Genomic DNA, 17586 nt, shown 5'->3' on the forward strand with positions numbered 1-17586 from the left:
GACGAGCAACTCCGCAGAATCGGATCAGAAAATAATGCTGAACATGTTGCGATTTTATCGTGCCCTTAGTGCTATCGAGCAGCTGTCAGTTCCGATTGTTGGAAACAGGCCTCACGATTCGCTGTGCTCGCGCATCATTTTCTCCGTGTGTACGTGCAGTGGTCACGTTGTATGGGCACGTGCAGACAGGACAATCGATGTGTCCTATATTTCCGTAAACAAGTGTTTTTTTCTGTATTATTTTTTCTTTTGAAAGTGATGTTTCAGTGAGGGCTTTTTCATGGGTTAAGCTTTCAATGTTTGCTTTTACACGTTTGTGATTTTTTTTAACGATGTTTGTCATGTTTTAACTGGGTAGCTCAGTTTCTTCAGATAAAGCACTAAAATTATTGCCCCCACCCCCTTGTTCTATTTCTACTGCTCAGTTTATCACATGAGTCAGGTTTTGGCACTGATTTTGAAAAAAAAGGCAAATTATGTTTATGATATTCCAGCCCTCTTTGTTTCATGTGTCAGCGCGTTTCGACAATTTTAAGATTTGAACTGAGAAAACTCCACAATCGTAACGCCGAGCCCCGCTTTTCTCCCTGGTACACTGTTTGATTAACACATCCAACAACCTTTCTTATCTAAGACTGCTATACTTATTCCTGCAAGGATTGAACCAACCAGACTTTCAGGAATGCTTTCAGTTTTGCTGTCTGACGTTGAAGAGGAAAAGAGCTGATTCCAAGCCCAAACCGCCAAATTGTGACAACAGTAAATTAAAGGCACAGTAAGCCTCCCGTAAACCATCACAGATACTGTCAGGCTTTTACACACAGTACAAACACCCTTCCATTTGAACGCTCACCAAACGGGAACATCCTAGGTGCCCTACGTAAAGAGCGAGCAATTTTCAAAGAATTTATTTTTGCGTGGTTTATCTTACCCTTGAGCCATCGTGAACCCGTGTGATCCAGTTTCCCTTTTTCACAATGCAGTCGTCAGTTTGTAATTTGAATGGGGCTCGCTGTGAGCTTATCTGCAATAGCACGTTATGTACCTCTGACTTTTCACGAAAAAAACGAATGCGATTCATAAGAACTCTAGCGATGGCTTTTGACTGCCTATAAACCGTCGTCTGCTACGAAAATCACGACCTTGCGTGACCCTGCTTTCAGGCTTTTCAAACTTTCAAAACTTCAAATTGTACTGATCTTGTCTTGATGAAAAAAGAATTCTTTTATGATTTAAGAATGTTTGTGTAACAAGCTGAGAATTTATTATTTAGATTTTAAAAGTTAGGTCTAGCGCCAAAACGCACCACGGTCCGAATCATTCTGATAATCATCGCTCCACGGCTATCGCCAGTTGAAGGGAAGTAACTCATTTTTGACCTGAGTTCAGGATGGGTCCGATTGAGATGGAGACAATCCGAAAAATTATTTCTTTGAAAATTGCTCGCTCTTTACGTAGGGCACCTAGGATGTTCCCGTTCGGTGAGTGTTCAAATGGAAGCGTGTTTGTACTGTGTGTAAAAGCCTGACAGTATCTGTGATGGTTTACGGGAGGCTTACTGTCCGGGCGTGATTTCCGGTATCATAACAGCCGTCCAGCACCAAAACGAGGCGCCATTGTTGTAGCAGCCCAAGTCCACGAAAATAAATTCTTTGAAAATTTCTCACGCTCGACAGAAAGCAGCCAGGATGTTCCCGTTCGGTGAGCGTTCAAATGGAAGTAAGCTTGTACTGTTTGTAGACGCTCGGGGAGCTCTGTGATGGTTTACGGGAGGCTTACTGTGCCTTTAATAACTTATATATCGAAGTTTGTATCTAAGTCTGGAGCTTCGATCGGCCCGTGAGCCTTAGTACTCTGTCTTGCTCGCCCGGCTTCTGTGATTGAAACAAGCAACTGTTTAAGAAGATAATCATTTTACGGTGTCAGCGAGACTCGGTGAACGTTCATGATTTTGTATTCATCATGAACACAGAAGTTCGATTGATTCAGCTATTGAACGGTAATTATAGCCTTAGTTTGAGTGTGAATGTTGACATGCCCAACGCGTCTTACTCTTAGAGTAGGCTATCTTTGAACTCACGACATGATGCTCGCTGAAAGCTGCCATCAATTAATCAAGAGGTTAGGCCAGAAACAGCACCGGATAATTACATTAATTTGTCAGAACATCAATTGGCTCCTTTCAACCATTCTGATCAGTCATCGCTCAACGGCTATCGCCAGTTATCTTTCTGACCGGACGCTACAGTCCTACGCGAATCTATCAAAACAAAAATACAGAGTTATCTCCCATATGTTTTTTGCGAGCACTGATCAAAATTTGAGATCAGTGTTCGCGAGACGAAAATGATTGCAGATTGGCCGACTTCGACAGTTATCTCCGTTATGTTCTTCACAGTTATGATAAAGACATCGTTCTAAGGTCAAAACAAAGGTCGAAATTTTGGGACTGCTGCCGGAAGGAGACCGTAATATATGGTTTCATCACTGTCAACTGGTTACAGAAAAAATCGTCTGCTCCAGTGAGCGCCGAAACCAAACGGTTGATTATCACGTGACACTTTTGCCATATTTAGAGTTGTTTGCACAGTAAATACAGCCGCGAAAAATAGCTCGCTTGAAACTGTCTTACATATCAATTCCTGTGTAATTAAAAAAATTATACAAAACACCATGAAAAATCATTATCGACGATCGCGAATCTGCATGCTTATATCAATGATACATTACAAAAAGCTCTAAATATGTAAAAAAAAATAAAAAAAAAATCGGTTTCCTTGGAATTGCCAGACAAGGAAACTCAAGGCATCCTGTCAGGGAGAGAATGAGCCGAACTCATTTTGACCTGAGGTCAGGATGCCTTTCAACATGCTTGGGTCAGTCTTTTTCACTCGTTACATACACGTCGGAAGTTGACCGAACCCCCAAGATGATCGGCTACTTTGAATTTTGACATGTCAGCAGTTTAGCAAAAATCTGCAGGTGCTCTTCTCTCCCTCCCCCCCCCCCCCCCCCCCCCCCCCCATAAAAGGCTTGCTCATCACTAGACAGTTTGGAACTGCATTTAGTGCACTAGAAGAATTGTCAGAAGAGGGGTACACTCACTCACCAGAGTGATTGTCTTTGTTCAGACACGATCGGGTGGATTTAGGGTGACATTTTGTAGAGCAGGGTACTGCTGCTCGCTTGCACTTGCATTTAGCGGTGTTATATTTTCCTCTGCACGTGCACACGGAGGCCCCCTTTGCCCAGTTGGTGACTTGTCTTGACGCTGATGTCTTCTAAACTCTCAATGTCGACGTCCAGGAGAGTGTCAAATTGCACATTTCTCAGATCGATCAAATCTGCCTGTTTAAAGGTGTTCTTCAGCTTTCCTTTGTTTGTGAAAAGCTTGTAGACAATTTCAGACCCATTTTCAGTAGTCTTTTTCTCTACAGTCTGGACTTTGCAGGGGAGAAGTTTAGGATCTGTGTTTGTTCTGTCCACCTCATGAATGCGTATCCCAACTGTATCGTTTTCATTGTAAGAAATCGGATCTTGCTGTGACGGTTCTCGACAGATTCAACGGGAACGACGTGTATTTTTTCCCAGATCGTGTATTGACCCTGGTTTAGGGGCTCACTAAACGGGTTGTTGGTTCTCGGGATAAACTCAGGATCTACGACTTGGGTTATCTCAAACACCGATTGACTTTCTGTGTCAACGGCTTGTCCGTGGACGGTCTCTCTGCCAAGGATCTCCGTTGCAACTGCCACGACTCCCGTCTCGTTTAACAGATTGTATTCACGACCACGTTTATATCGGTTGGTTGTGGCACGAGTGTTGTCGAGCACATCTGCTGGCGTCACAGCTGTGTTATCCCAGATCGTGTATTGACCCTTGTTTAGGGGCTCACTAAACGGGTTGTTGGTTCTCGGGATAAACTCTGGATCTACGACTTGGGTTATCTCAAACACCGATTGACTTTCTTTGTCAACAACTTGTCCGTGGACGATGTCTCTGTTGGTGATCTCCGTCGCTATTGCCACAATGCCGGAATCGCTTAAAAGATGGTACTTGTTGTTGTGACGATCATTGGATGAAGTGATTGGTGTTTGCAGCGGCTCCAAAAGCTCCGAAACTGTGGCATGAGTGGTCTCTGGTTGTGAGGGATCATCTTGAAACATGTCCGATATTTATTTATTGTATTTATTTATTTATTTATTTACGAGGATTTATATCGCGCACGTATCTCACCACACAAGGCGACTCAAGGCGCATGTTACCTATTAATGCCGTGTGAGATGGAATTTTTTCATGGTTATCTTCTTCAAGCAAGACGCCTTGTTTAGCCAGGATTTCCAGTGTGCTGCAGTGAGTCCTGGGCGGTTGTCCGAAGACCACCTCATACGGCGATTTCCCTGTTGTTTCGCTGACAGAGGTGTTGATGGCGTATGTGATGTGTAGCAGACCTTGGGTCCACCCTTTGTCTTCGTTTGCCTCCATCCATTTTCCCAGCTTTAGTTGCAAATCTCCATTCCCCCTTTCAACACAGCCGCTTGGGACTGTGGGTGGCGTGGACGTCCATTAATGGTAATCATTCCTTCCCAGATCTTCACCAGCTCCAAAATAACCCCTGCTACAAATTCCTTGCCGTTGTCAGATTGTAGAATCTTTGGCGCACCGAATAAGTAGAACGTCTTCAAGACATTTTCGGCCACTTCGACTGCGCGCTTGGATGTCATTGGGTGGACCCAGCTGAATTTTGAGTAGTGGTCTCTCAAGTGTATGATCCATGAGAAGTCGCCATCGGGTCTTGTTCTCATGTCGATCAGATCCATTTGAACTCGCGTCAGAAACCCTAACGAAATAATTGGTTTCCCAACTGTAATCGAGTCTCTTTTTGTTGAATCAAGGCTATCAATGTGAAGCCTTAACAATTTGTAGAACTCTTCTTTTTGTTCCATTGTCAACAATCTTAGCAACAATTAAAATAGCCGGCTATAAGAATGTTGAAGGTCTGTGGAATACTGTTTTCGGAAGTCAAACTAACAGAGATATTTCACGAATTGTGTTCACTCTGAAGGAAAAAAAAAGTTGTGATTGCTGTCTTCGTCTGGTCAGTGAAGGCAGTTGTAGTAGGTGAACAATATTTGCTGACATTCTCAATACATTTCCCACAAATGCACGTGCTCTGTAAACAACGTTAAAAATGAGTTCATTCCGGTAAGATAGAACTGTGTTCATAATTGACAAAATCACCTACATTGCACACACACACACAAACGTTTTAATCCGATCGTCGTTTCTACCGGTAGAAACGACGATCGTCGTCTCTACTGGTAGAAACGTCGTTTCTACCAACGAGGATCGTCGTTTCTACCGGTAGAAACGACGATCCTCGTCTCTACCGGTAGAAACGACGTTTCTACCAGATCTTCATCTCTACCGTGACATATATATGGTTGTTATATCACGCCATATCAAAGCGCACATAATTGAGGAGCTTTTCACTTGCGCTAATACTGGATCTCAGAGTCCACAGCTTAGCATCCACGGACTCAAGTAATACATTGATTTCTCAGCATTTCTCTTCGGTTATCCGCTCTTGCACGAAATTGGCAGGCAAAAATTACAGTGACAGTTATTCAAGACAAAGAAGAGATGTAAGCATGTATATATATTTGTTGCCAGAAGTGTTGATATGAAGCACGTGTAGTGTCCTAACTTAATTATGTTTTTCCCTATAGTACGGTTTCGCTGTCCGCTCCCCACAGTGCATTTTGAATACCCTAGCCAACTACAACTAGATGGCTTTGGGTGTCCTAAATGCCAACAGTGCCATGACAGTCACTGTGGTGATCGCCGTGGTCGAATGACACAAGACAATCGATCTTATCTTAATTTTACGATTAATAATTTAAAGAACTTGATCTATCGCAAAGATTCTGGACCATGGGGATATGTAGAGACAAAACAGTCATTGTGATGAAACAATATTTCTGATGCCTCAGTGGATAAAAAAATAAGCCCTAGCTGACGTGTGTCCGTTTTCTTTCCCAACTTTCACATTAGATCTTGAGAGTCAGATAATTATCATGGTCACATCTGGGTCTTTCTAGACCATGCCATGGCCAGCAGCTTTCTGGAGACTGGACGCAGTGCCAAAGAACTTCATCCGGGATGTGTCACATGGTAACATTATTGTAGATCTATGGAATCAGTAAGGTCTGTTAAATTCAAGTCCTGAGAGACAAACTGTGAAGAAAAGCAAAAGTACGATCGACTGAGATGATCACTGCGACTATGTAGGCAATATACCTACCAGTGTGTGTGTGTGTGTGTGTGTGTGTGTGTGTGTGTGTGTGTGTGTGTGTGTGTGTGTGTATGCGTGTATGTCAGCGTGTTTGTGTGTGTGCGGCATGCGCGCGCGCGTGTGTATGTGTGTTTGTGTGTGCGTGTGTGTGTTCTATGCAACTGTTTGGGTGCGCTGTATTTAAGAGCGTCGGTTACTGTGATATGTAACTAATTATTTAAATGCTTATAGTTATGTAAAAGTTGATCTTAGTAGTGTATTTGTGTACGATTAATCTGTTGATCGTTGTCTTTGTGTTATAAGCAAATTTCCATGTTTATGTACAATGAAAATGGACATTACAATTTTTCTTATCTTATCTTATCGTATACATCTGGACTGCCTATACCCACCCAACAATAGTACTTTGTTAACAAGGGCAGAGGGTGTACTGGTTGCCATTGTTTAATGCCACAGTACGAAGCAACACAAAGAAACAAACAAACAAAAAAAGTATTTCCATGGTAGCAAAGAGGTTCATGATTTGTTGACACGACATGTAAATATCATTAATACATCTAAAATGACAGTCATTCATGTCCTTCACAAAGGATGCGATTAACAGGCTGCGTAATCTTTTCGCATGCAGGGAGTGATAATGATGGGCTGACGGCAAAATCAGACAATGACAAAGATTCAGCCGTGACTAACAATCTCAACCAGCACGATATCGCTTCTCAACAAAGCTCATTTCGGTACATTGCGTGACACAGAGAAGAGAACAGCCTAGAACCAGCATGCCAATTAGCACTGGGTTCAATCACTTTCAACCGGGGAGTGAGGCAGGGCGTCGCGGTGTAGCAGCAAATGCTGGCGAAGCTGACGACATTTGGGGACACAGTACTGAGCAGACGACATCTTTCGCGGGAACGGCAGACGCCGGATGGGAGTGCGTGAGACAGATTGACTGAACTAACGGCAAGGTAATATTCACAAGGTAAGTGATCAGTGCTCACAATGATCAGATATGGCAGTGTTTATTCATAATGTGCATTTTGCATTGAGCTTCTCGTGGAGTTATGTATGTATGTATGTATGTATGTATGGGGCGATTTATATAGCGCTTGACGTTCTCTAAGCGCTTTACATATTAATTTCTGCCGTGTGAGATGGAATTTTTTACTCAATATATCACGCATTCACATCGGCCAGTAAATCTCAAGCCAATTAAGGCGAATATTTACTTTTCACGGCCTATTATTCCAAGTCAGACGGGTATTTGGTGGACATTTGTATCTATGCCTATACAATTTTGCCAGGAAAGACCCTTTTGTCAATCGTGGGATCTTTAACGTGCACACCCCAATGTAGTGTAATAATAATAAATAATAATAATAAAGTGTATTTATATTGCGCCTATCCCTTACCCCCCAAAAAAAAAATTTGGCTTTAAGCGCATTACAACATGTGTAGGGACTTGGTACAATCAAGTCTGACAAATACAATAACACAATATACAGTCGGTGTACACGAAGGGACCTCGGTTTTTCGTCTCATCCGAAAGACTATAGCACTTGAACCCACCACCTAGGTTAGGAAAGGGGGGAGAAAATTGCTAACGCCCTGACCCAGGGTCGAACTCGCAACCTCTCGCTTCCGAGGCAAGTGCGTTTACCACTCGGCCACCCAGTCCTTTTATAATGGAGTTATAATTCACTTAGTGCAGAAAATAGACAGTCGTAGCGTTACTGAATCATTTAGAAAGATTTTAAATCCTAGCTCTGTGTGAAGTTTAATTAAAGCCTACATTCTATATCTGCCATAAAACACCCAGCATGCTCTCCTCAGAGAATAACATCTATTAGTTCAGAGACAAGATGTTTTACACGAAGCTATACATGCTGTTTTAAGCTCTATGGACACAACGCCTGATAGAGAATTTGAATGATCCTTTAGGTTGGTGCCATAAGTGATGCATATCTGATCACGTAAACTGAGAGCGGTATATTTCGATGATCGCCCCAAAGAAAAATTGACAAACAATTGTTTACTTGCCTCTGGGCTTTGTAAGTGCCGGACGTTCGTAGGCCTATACTGTTACCTGAACCGTTTCATTGACAGTTTTGTATTCCGTGCAGGGAGAACTAAATCTGAACCCTTTAACATGGTCGAGTATCTGACGCATATGTTATCGATCAACAGTTTACTTAATTTGTTACACTTGCCAAAACCCGAATTAGGATACACGATTTATGAACCTTTAGCTGGTTTGCGTATGGACTAAAGCGTAGGGCCGGTATAGGAGTCAAACAAGTCGCGTAAGGCGAAAATACAATATTTAGTCAAGTAGCTGTCGAACTCACAGAATGAAACTGAACGCAACGCAACGCAGCAAGACCGTATACTCGTAGCATCGTCACTCCACCGCCCGTGGCAAAGGCAGTGCCCGTGGAATTGACAAGAAGAGCGGGGTATTCGTTGCGCTAAGAAGGATAGCACGCTTTTCTGTACCTCTCTTCGTTTTAACTTTCTGAGCGTGTTTTTAATCCAAACATATCATATCTATATATTTTTGGAATCAGGAACCGACAAGGAATAAGATGAAAGTGTTTTTGAATTCATTTCGAAAAAAAAATTTTGATAATAATTTTTATATATTTAATTTTCAGAGCTTGTTTTTAATCCGAATATAACATATTTACATGTTTTTGGAATCAGCAAATGATGGAGAATAAGATAAACGTAAATTTGGATCGTTTTATAAATTTTTATTTTTTTTTACAATTTTCCGATTTTTAATGACCAAAGTCATTAATTAATTTTTAAGCCACCAAGCTGAAATGCAATACCGAACCCCGGGCTTCGTCGAAGATTACTTGACCAAAATTTCAACCAATTTGGTTGAAAAATGAGGGCGTGACAGTGCCGCCTCAACTTTCACGAAAAGCCGGATATGACGTCATCAAAGACATTTATCAAAAAAATGAAGAAAACGTTCGGGGATTTCATACCCAGGAACTCTCATGTCAAATTTCATAAAGATCGGTCCAGTAGTTTAGTCTGAATCGCTCTACACACACACACACACACAGACAGACAGACAGACGCACATACACCACGACCCTCGTTTCGATTCCCCCTCGATGTTAAAATATTTAGTCAAAACTTGACTAAATATAAAAAGGGTTCCAGAGAAAAAATACTGAAAGTGCATATTTACTTGGAAGTGAATACCTATGTCTTCAACGGAAAAAGAGTAAAAGTAAAAGGTTTGGCCATTATGTATGAGAGAGAGAGAGAGAGAGAGAGAGAGAGAGAGAGAGAGAGAGAGAGGGAGAGAGAGAGGGAGAGAGAGAGAGAGAGAGAGAGAGAGAGAGAGAGAGAGAGAGAGAGAGAGAGAGAGAGAGAGATCCCAGTAAACAAACACGACAGTACTTTTGATTATTGACGCAGATATTTTTGTTCTTGCCTACTGCATGCTATGATTTGAAGTATTTCCCAGAAGAGAGAATGGTAGAAGCAGAAGAGGGAAGTAATCACATTAATAACGTCCTCTGAGGCCGACACTCAGGTTTATGTCTTTGCTGCGTCTATTGTTATGGAACCAGACTGGCCGTCAGTGATCAACAACAGACACTCGAAATATGTCACGAATTCATTCTGAGTGAAGAGAGACTGTGAGAGAGAGAGAGAGAGAGAGAGAGAGAGAGAGAGAGAGAGAGAGAGAGAGAGAGAGAGAGAGAGAGAGAGAGAGAGAGAGAGAGAGAGAGAGAGAGAGAGAGCCGACCATCCGTGGAAACACGCCACTCGCTACTGATTGGCTTGCAATGTCACGTGGATTTGTTTGCCGCTTCCACAACCCATAAAAACCCGACAGATTGTTTTCTCCGGAAATCGTCTAGATGTATTTTCTAGGGCAAATGAGCTGAAATGGTCACCAACGTTTAGGGAGTTTTCCGAATTGTTTAGCAGTTGTGACCTTAATTTACGCTCCCATTGTGAAAAAGTTTAGCAATTGTGCCGGAATGACGGCCAAGGTTTCGACGATTCCAATAATCTTCAGCGTGTCGCCGACTGCTGACGCCGAACGGCATCCCTGATTTTGTAACTTTTCGAGGAAATTGGAGAAAAAAATCGTTTGTAGTTAAAATCCCTTTAAACATCAAATTGTATGTGCCTATGAACCAGACCACGTGGCCAGCGCAGTCTTCAGTAAAAGATCGATCGAACGATCTCTGCAAACGGAAGCAGATGTTATTATTCGCAGATGCCCATGGTTTTGCTCTCCCTGTCACAGTGTGTTAGTTTTCGTACTTACCTCTGTACCTGTAAGCAAAGCGGAGTTATTGTCCCGGCCCAGGGGTGTCTTTCACGCCAGCATGTGAGTTGGTTCTTTCAGAGATATGGATGTCAGCGTGTGTAAGGATTCTTTATGGTAGTGTTTGCATTGTGATGCAGACAATGACAATGACAATGACAATGACAATTCATTACTTTCCGAGGGTAACAAGAAGAAGCATAGGCTAGATCTGTTTTGTTTGCATCAGGCCCTCTCGTCCGAAAGAGGGACTAATCTACTACTACAAATACTAATATGCAGAGGGGCGAGAGAGAGAGAGAGAGAGAGAGAGAGAGAGAGAGAGAGAGAGAGAGAGAGACACACACACACAGAGACAGAGAGACACAGAGAGACACAGAGAGATCACGACTGGATTCGTATTTTTTTTAGTTTTATTGCTTGTTTGTTTGTTTGTTTGTTTTTGTTTGTTTGTTTATTTCGTAGTCTTCTCAGGAAAAGAAGAAAAAAACACGTATTCACAAATAACCCGAACCAGGCGTTGAATACTATTTTCACTAATTTCTATGATAATGCTCATTGCCTGACCTTACCTCACCTCATTGGCCCATAGAGTTACCACATGGAACGCTCTATCAGTGTCTGTGTCAAAACGATGTGCAAATATACAGGTGTTGTATACTGTGCCCCGGCGTGCACTGAGAAAGATGGGTGTTGCTAAAGAAGCACCAACAACAACAGTAACACTACAAGAAAGCGCACTGTCCAAAAGACGATGTTCGGAAATACGTCAGAATTTCCAAGCGTTGTGGAAAAGTTGAACTGACGTTGTGGAAGAGTTGAAGAGTTAAAATCTGAACATCGGAGCCTCGATTCACTGGTGATGATGGCCTGCAGTGATCGTGGTGCTTGCAAGTTTCCTAAACTCACGTGATCTCAAATGAAACTCATGTGAACTCAGGCAAAATACGTTGTCTGCGATCACCGGGGGCAAGCGGTCATTGTCGCAACAAATCTTAAACTCCGAAGTGTATATTTTCAAAAGAAATGGGGTCACATTGAGCGGACGCTGCATAGCATACACCTCGGAGTCAGTTATTTGCTGCGATTGCTGGTTTTAACTGGTCGGCCACGTGTTATTGTTTGACTCACGTTCTGGGGCGCAACTCTTTCACAACGCTTGAAAATACCGACAGAGTTATTTCCAGAAAACGTCTATTATTTGTCTGTTAGTGTCGGTGTCACTGATAAATGTTTCTCAGTATAGAGGTGTTGTTTCCTGTGTGTGCAGAGAGATATGGGTGTCGCCGAGGAAGCACCTCAGACAGTGCTGGGGCATGGAGCCACTGCTGAGTTCTTCAGGTTTGAACACGTCACTGTCGGCTCACTCTACATGCTGTTTTGTAAGTTTAGTTTTTTTTTTAGCAGCACGGAGTATGTTATTGTATGTTGTTTCAGCAGCACTGACAGATTGCGCTATTCCATGTACACTCAACAACGCGCATATGAATAGTTCCAAAGCCTCACATTAATTAGGCGAAGTCTTCTTCACAAAGCTGGTTTCACGATGCTTTGACACTGAATGTTTGGTGAAAAGACTTCTCGAAGTCTTCGCGAAGTCGACTTTGTGCTCAATTGAAGTCTGTCATTGATTGGGCGAAGTCTACTTCACGAAGTTGGCCACATAAAGCTTTCATTAGCACTGGATTTTCGGTAAAAAGACTTCGAGAAGTATTCGTGAAGTCGACTTCGGACAACCTTAAAGGACGGTCTTTGCAAGTACGCCATTACCAATGTTGGAAACGGCACCAGCTAAAACATTATTCCTGTCCGTGTGAACGATCATGTCAACTATCACAGACCTGTCCTGACTTTTACACGGAATAAGAGTATTTTACCACTTTTGCATATATATTCAACATTTCAAGAGCATGGCTTTGTGCTGAGTGGGACTTTTTTCCCCTAAATTAATTTCGTAACTGACAGCTATGGAAACCTGCGAAATAACTTAAGCAAAACATGCTCACTGTGCACGGGAAGCACCCAGGCTTATTGGTACTGTCCTAGTGGTGGTATGTTTCTGCCCCATGTCAAAGCCTGGGCAGATCTGAGGTGGCCTGCAGAACCGCTTGCGCGGTAAGGACACGTTCTAAGCCTTGTACGACAGAAAAGGGCCGAGACTGTTTTAATTATGTCAAGTTGCTTTCTTCATTTGGAGCTCTGAAGATATTAAATCTCACAGTATTTTACATTCAATTGAGACTCATGTAAGTAAATGAGCAAAATGTTGATTTTTCTTCTCCATTTTCAGGCATTGGAGGCGTGGTGAGCAACTTGCTGCTGATTGTGACTCTCCTGAAAGACAAAAAGCTGCTTCGCGGAACCACATCCTGGCTCCACGTCGGCCTCGCTGTGGCCAACATTGGTGTGGTGGCGCCCTCTCCCTTCCCAGCATCCTCACATTTTAGTGGCAAGTAAGTATGACGACGAAAAAAAAAGAAGGGAAATGATCAACAAGGTTTTGCTATCTGAATGTGTATTGATTATAATTTCAAGAACGTGTCCATAAGCAATCTGCTTGTTAACGTTCTTAATGTTGTTATTGTTTAAAACGTGTGTATGAGAATTTGAATAAACACGCTTAAACCAACAAGGTTAAGGCTTCTTTATGTCTCTAACAATGCAACTATGGTTCGTTACATTCATAGTTCTTCTTTCTGTTGTCTCGTCTGTCTTCTTCTTTTTGTTCCCTTTGGTAATGTGCCTGAAATAGACCTCAGACTCGAAACGTCGCCTAGCTATCATTTGTTTCATCGTCTTCGTTCGCGCGTGAATACAAAATGTTTTGTTTAAAAAAATAAAATTAAAAAAAAAGGCAATTAGAGTCGTGCATCCTTCTTGCGTATATGTCCCTGTTCACCGACACAGACCCGTTCAGGCTCTTATACACGGGCTGAGAGCATCCTTATACTTAACCTAGTTTAAAAAACAACAACCTTGACTAAAATAATGTAAAAAGAAGGTACGTCAAGAGCCTGGCTGCTTCCTGTGCAAAACTGAACAATTTCATTTGAAACATGGGTGTCAATCTGCTCATTACATTCCCACTGTGCACAGGATGCAACCAGGCTGTGGATGTTTTGGAATATGTGCCCAAGTGAAAGGATGCTCTTCTTACACGTGACCGCCAGGACAAATGTGACCCTCCACCACGGAATGAGTCACATGTCACCTTTGCATGATCGTCATATTTTTACATTTTCCTAAAGAGTTTTTTTTATGCTCTATCCAGTGGTGAAAACCGTTTCAGAAAAGAGCGAAAACTGTTTGAGTTATAAGCCTGTGACTAAGGTGACCCTCACACTGTTACCAGACACTCCCCGGACTTATATTAAGCCTGGCGCAGAACCGCGCGAGGTGACATGCGACTCATTTCGTGGTGGAGGGTCACAAATATGTGGCGATGAACAAGATCACGTATGCGTGAAAAATGCATATTTAGAGGCTCGTGTACGGAGCACCCCTTTCAGCTCACTCAGGTCAGACGGTTCTTTACCAACAAATCGAAAGCATTGAAATGATCTCAAATTCTCGTTAAAAAAAGAGCTTTGTATTAACGACAATTCCTATATTGGATAACATCAAACATCTTTATTCTAAGTGTAAGGATATTGAAGCTATCAAAATGTCTCAGTGCCATCGTGCTTTAAGCCTTAATTATCACAAACCGTCAGAAATTAAAGGAACGCAGTTGGCCCTTAATTTTGGACAGCAGCTTTGATTTTTTTAAAAACTCAGCCTAAAGCTTGGCTACATTTGTTTGCCACAGGTTGACTTGCTTTATTTCTTACTTTTTGAGTAAAATTGTGCGTCGTTTGTCGGAAACCATGTGAGATAGCCATTTTGGAAAGCTTTTGTTTGTTTGTTTGTTCGTTCATGGGCTGAAACTCCCACGGCTTTTACGTGTATGACCGTTTTTACCCCGCCATTTAGGCAGCCATACGCCGCTTTCGGAGGAAGCATGCTGGGTATTTTCGTGTTTCTATAACCCACCGAACTCTGAGATGGATTACAGGATCTTTTTCGTGCGCACTTGGTCTTGTGCTTGCGTGTACACACGGGGGTGTTCGGACACCGAGGAGAGTCTGCACACAAAGTTGACTCTGAGAAATAAATCTCTCGCCGAACGTGGGGACGAACTCACGCTGACAGCGGCCAACTGGCTACAAATCCAGCGCGCTACCGACTGAGCTACATCCCCGCCCTGTTTTTTGGAAAGCAAGAATATGCTGCCGTGTTGGCAGAAGGCAGTAAGTCCAAATTTGGTCAAAATGAGATTATCGTATTATATTGCATGGAAAACAAAGGCGCATCTTTTGTCAAAAGTATTATTGATTTTTCAAAGAAGTAAGTCCACTAAAACAAAATTAATCAAAAGAAAAAATTGGCAAATATAGAAGCAAGTCCATGGACTCCTCGGTTTTCAGCTTTGCACTGGACTTACTTCCTTGCCAGCATCATTACGTGAATGCATGTTTCCTTGCTCTCTGTTCTCGCTATTTCTCACTTGAAAACCTTGGTCTAGTTCTAGAAATTGAATACGTTGTTGTCAAATCATGCCTCTTATTGAGTCACTTGAGAAAAAGTGACTCTATGTAATCGGTCAGTGTTAGTCTGTCCGGCCGGCCGTCCGGCCGGCCGTCCGGCCGGCCGGCCGTCCGTAGACACCACCTTAACGTTGGACTTTTCTCGGAAACTATCAAAGCGATCGGGCTCATATTTTGTTTAGTCGTGACCTCCAATGACCTCTACACTTTAACGATGGTTTCGTTGACCTTTGACCTTTTTCAAGGTCACAGGTCAGCGTCAAAGGAAAAATTAGACATTTTATATCTTTGACAAAGTTCATCGGATGTGATTGAAACTTTGTAGGATTATTCTTTACATCAAAGTATTTACATCTGTAGCCTTTTACGAACGTTATCAGAAAAACAAGGGAGATAACTAGCCTTTTCTGTTCGGCAACACACAACTTAACGTTGGGCTTTTCTCGGAAACTATAAAAGTGACCGGGCTCAAATTTTATGTGAACGTGACTCATTGTGTTGTGAATAGCAATTTCTTCCTGTCCATCTGATGCCTCATATAATATTCAGAACTGCGAAAGTGACTCGATCGAGCGTTTGCTCTTCTTGTTTCTTATAAAAGTAAGAGAGAGAGAGAGAGAGAGAGAGAGAGAGAGAGAGAGAGAGACTCAGAGAGAGAGAGAGAGACCGACAGAGAGAGAGCGAGTGTGTGTGTGTGTGTGTGTGTGTGTGTGTGTGCGAAAACGTGTTCCCCAAATTTGCATTTTCTCAGATAATAGAAAGCAGTAAGTCCTCTTCCTGCTTTATGCCTTTTCCTGAGCCAGACCAAAATAAAATGGCAGAAAGCAGTAACTAAGTCCATTGCTGCTTTTGACATTTTTTTTTAAACAAGATTTAAGTTGGGACATAATTTGGCAGAAAGCAGTATGTCCTGTTCCTGCCTTTTACCATTATTTTTAAGTGAATGAGTTTTGTGTATTAACTTGGCAAAAGGTAGCAAGTCCATAAAAAATCATTATTTCCAAGTGATGTATCAAATGTGGGTTTTGATATTCATAACAGAAACGCAAAATACTGCCCTGCATTTCACCAGTAAAACAAAGATATTATTTAAAGCTTGGCATTCCAATACATAGATGCAAACAGAAAAAGTCGCTTTTCTCGAAACTATTTTTCATGGACTTGCTTCCTTCTGCCTTTACACGGCAGTATGGTCTAGATCTGCTTCATCAGATTTTGTCAACCCTGTCAATTGGGGTGGCTTTAATGCTAACCCAGTGTGACAAATTGTCGGTTGACACATTTCGAAATCGTCACAATTATCAGGTCGTCAGACCTTGCGAGGTACGCTAGTTAGCCCAGTTTCCTCGGCAGCTGTTGCGTAGTTGTCACACACAGTCTTGGTGAAGAAAAAAATACATCCTGGTTACTGTAAAACAACCATTCCTGTATTTTACTGCCAAACCTGTTTTAAACTTGTCATCTCAACTGTCAAAAACAAGCAAACAAATATCCCCACCGAGAGAGAGAGAGAGAGAGAGAGAGAGAGAGAGAGAGAGAGAGAGAGAGAGAGAGAGAGAGAGAGAGAGAGAGAGAGAGTCATCTCAACTGTCAAAAACAAGCAAACAATATCCCCACCGAGAGAGAGAGAGAGAGAGAGAGAGAGAGAGAGAGAGAGAGAGAGAGAGAGAGAGAGAGAGAGAGAGAGAGAGAGAGAGAGAGAGAGAGAGAGAGAAGGTAGCAGATTTTCTCTCAATTAGTGACAAATTTAGAATTTTCCGTATTTGTGCAGATGGCTGTACGGAGACAAGATGTGCCAGGCCTACGCCTTTGAGGGCATGTTTGTTGGATTGGTGGCCATTGGCTTTGTCATCTCGCTTTGCATAGAACGCTACATTGTCAGCGCACGGAAAGAAGCCAGTAGGTCACAGATACTATGATACTTTTTCATCTCAACTGGAGAAAGTCAGTGATGTTGTGGCTGGCAGCAAGACAATAGAGAGAGAGAGAGAGAGAGATAGAGGGAGGGGGAGAGAGAGAGAGAGAGAGAGAGAGAGAGAGAGAGAGAGAGAGAGAGACAGACAGACAGACAGACAGACAGACAGACAGACACAGACGGAGACAGACACAGAGAGAGAGAAATAGTGAAAGAGAGAGATAGGGGTGGGGTGGGGTGGGGTAAAGGGGGAGAAGGCGTGAGAGTATCTGCCTTTGGCCCCTAGTTCGTGATCAAGAATATAGTGTGTGTGTCAGTGTGTGCGTATTTGCAAGCATGTGTGAGTGAGTGTGCATGTGTACGTGTGTGTGCATTTGACTGACTGACTAATTTGAGGCTTAACGTCCTCTCAGGTATCTATGACCTATATTGTGACATGATGGGGTTATTCGATGGTAAGATGGTGTGTGAAGTTGCGCGTGCTTGCGGTCTT

General features: G+C 42.5%; 2 protein-coding genes across 2 annotated transcripts in view; one reads left to right on the forward strand and one right to left on the reverse strand.

The window, feature by feature from the left end:
* Positions 1–3207: 3207 nt before the first annotated feature.
* LOC138952887 (uncharacterized) lies at positions 3208–4485 on the reverse strand. The gene is made up of 3 exons (XM_070324641.1): positions 4266–4485; positions 3896–4120; positions 3208–3506 (listed from the first exon to the last, which is right to left on the reverse strand). The coding sequence occupies exons 1-3, from the start codon at positions 4483–4485 to the stop codon at positions 3208–3210; spliced, it is 744 nt and encodes a 247-aa protein (XP_070180742.1).
* Positions 4486–7121: 2636 nt separating this feature from the next.
* The window catches only part of LOC138958939 (retinochrome-like), a 33698-nt gene continuing 23233 nt past the window's right edge, over positions 7122–17586 (forward strand). The window contains exons 1-4 of the mRNA XM_070330282.1: positions 7122–7271; positions 11863–11974; positions 12883–13045; positions 16950–17077. Coding sequence (XP_070186383.1) covers positions 11869–11974; positions 12883–13045; positions 16950–17077 — 397 coding nt within the window. The 5' untranslated portion in view covers positions 7122–7271; positions 11863–11868. The remainder of the gene's footprint in view (positions 7272–11862; positions 11975–12882; positions 13046–16949; positions 17078–17586) is intronic.

Source organism: Littorina saxatilis, linkage group LG2 (genome assembly GCF_037325665.1).
Source record: "Littorina saxatilis isolate snail1 linkage group LG2, US_GU_Lsax_2.0, whole genome shotgun sequence".
Lineage (NCBI taxonomy): Eukaryota > Metazoa > Mollusca > Gastropoda > Littorinimorpha > Littorinidae > Littorina > Littorina saxatilis.

Coding starts and splice junctions, on each gene's coding strand:
- LOC138952887 (XM_070324641.1), bottom strand. CDS start 4,485: ATGGAGGCAAACGAAGACAAAGGGTGGACCCAAGGTCTGCTACACATC. Junction 4,121..4,265: donor ATCTCACACGGCATTAATAG/GTAACATGCGCC, acceptor CTCATGCCACAG/TTTCGGAGCTTTTGGAGCCG. Junction 3,507..3,895: donor GAGAACCAACAACCCGTTTA/GTGAGCCCCTAA, acceptor AAAACGATACAG/TTGGGATACGCATTCATGAG.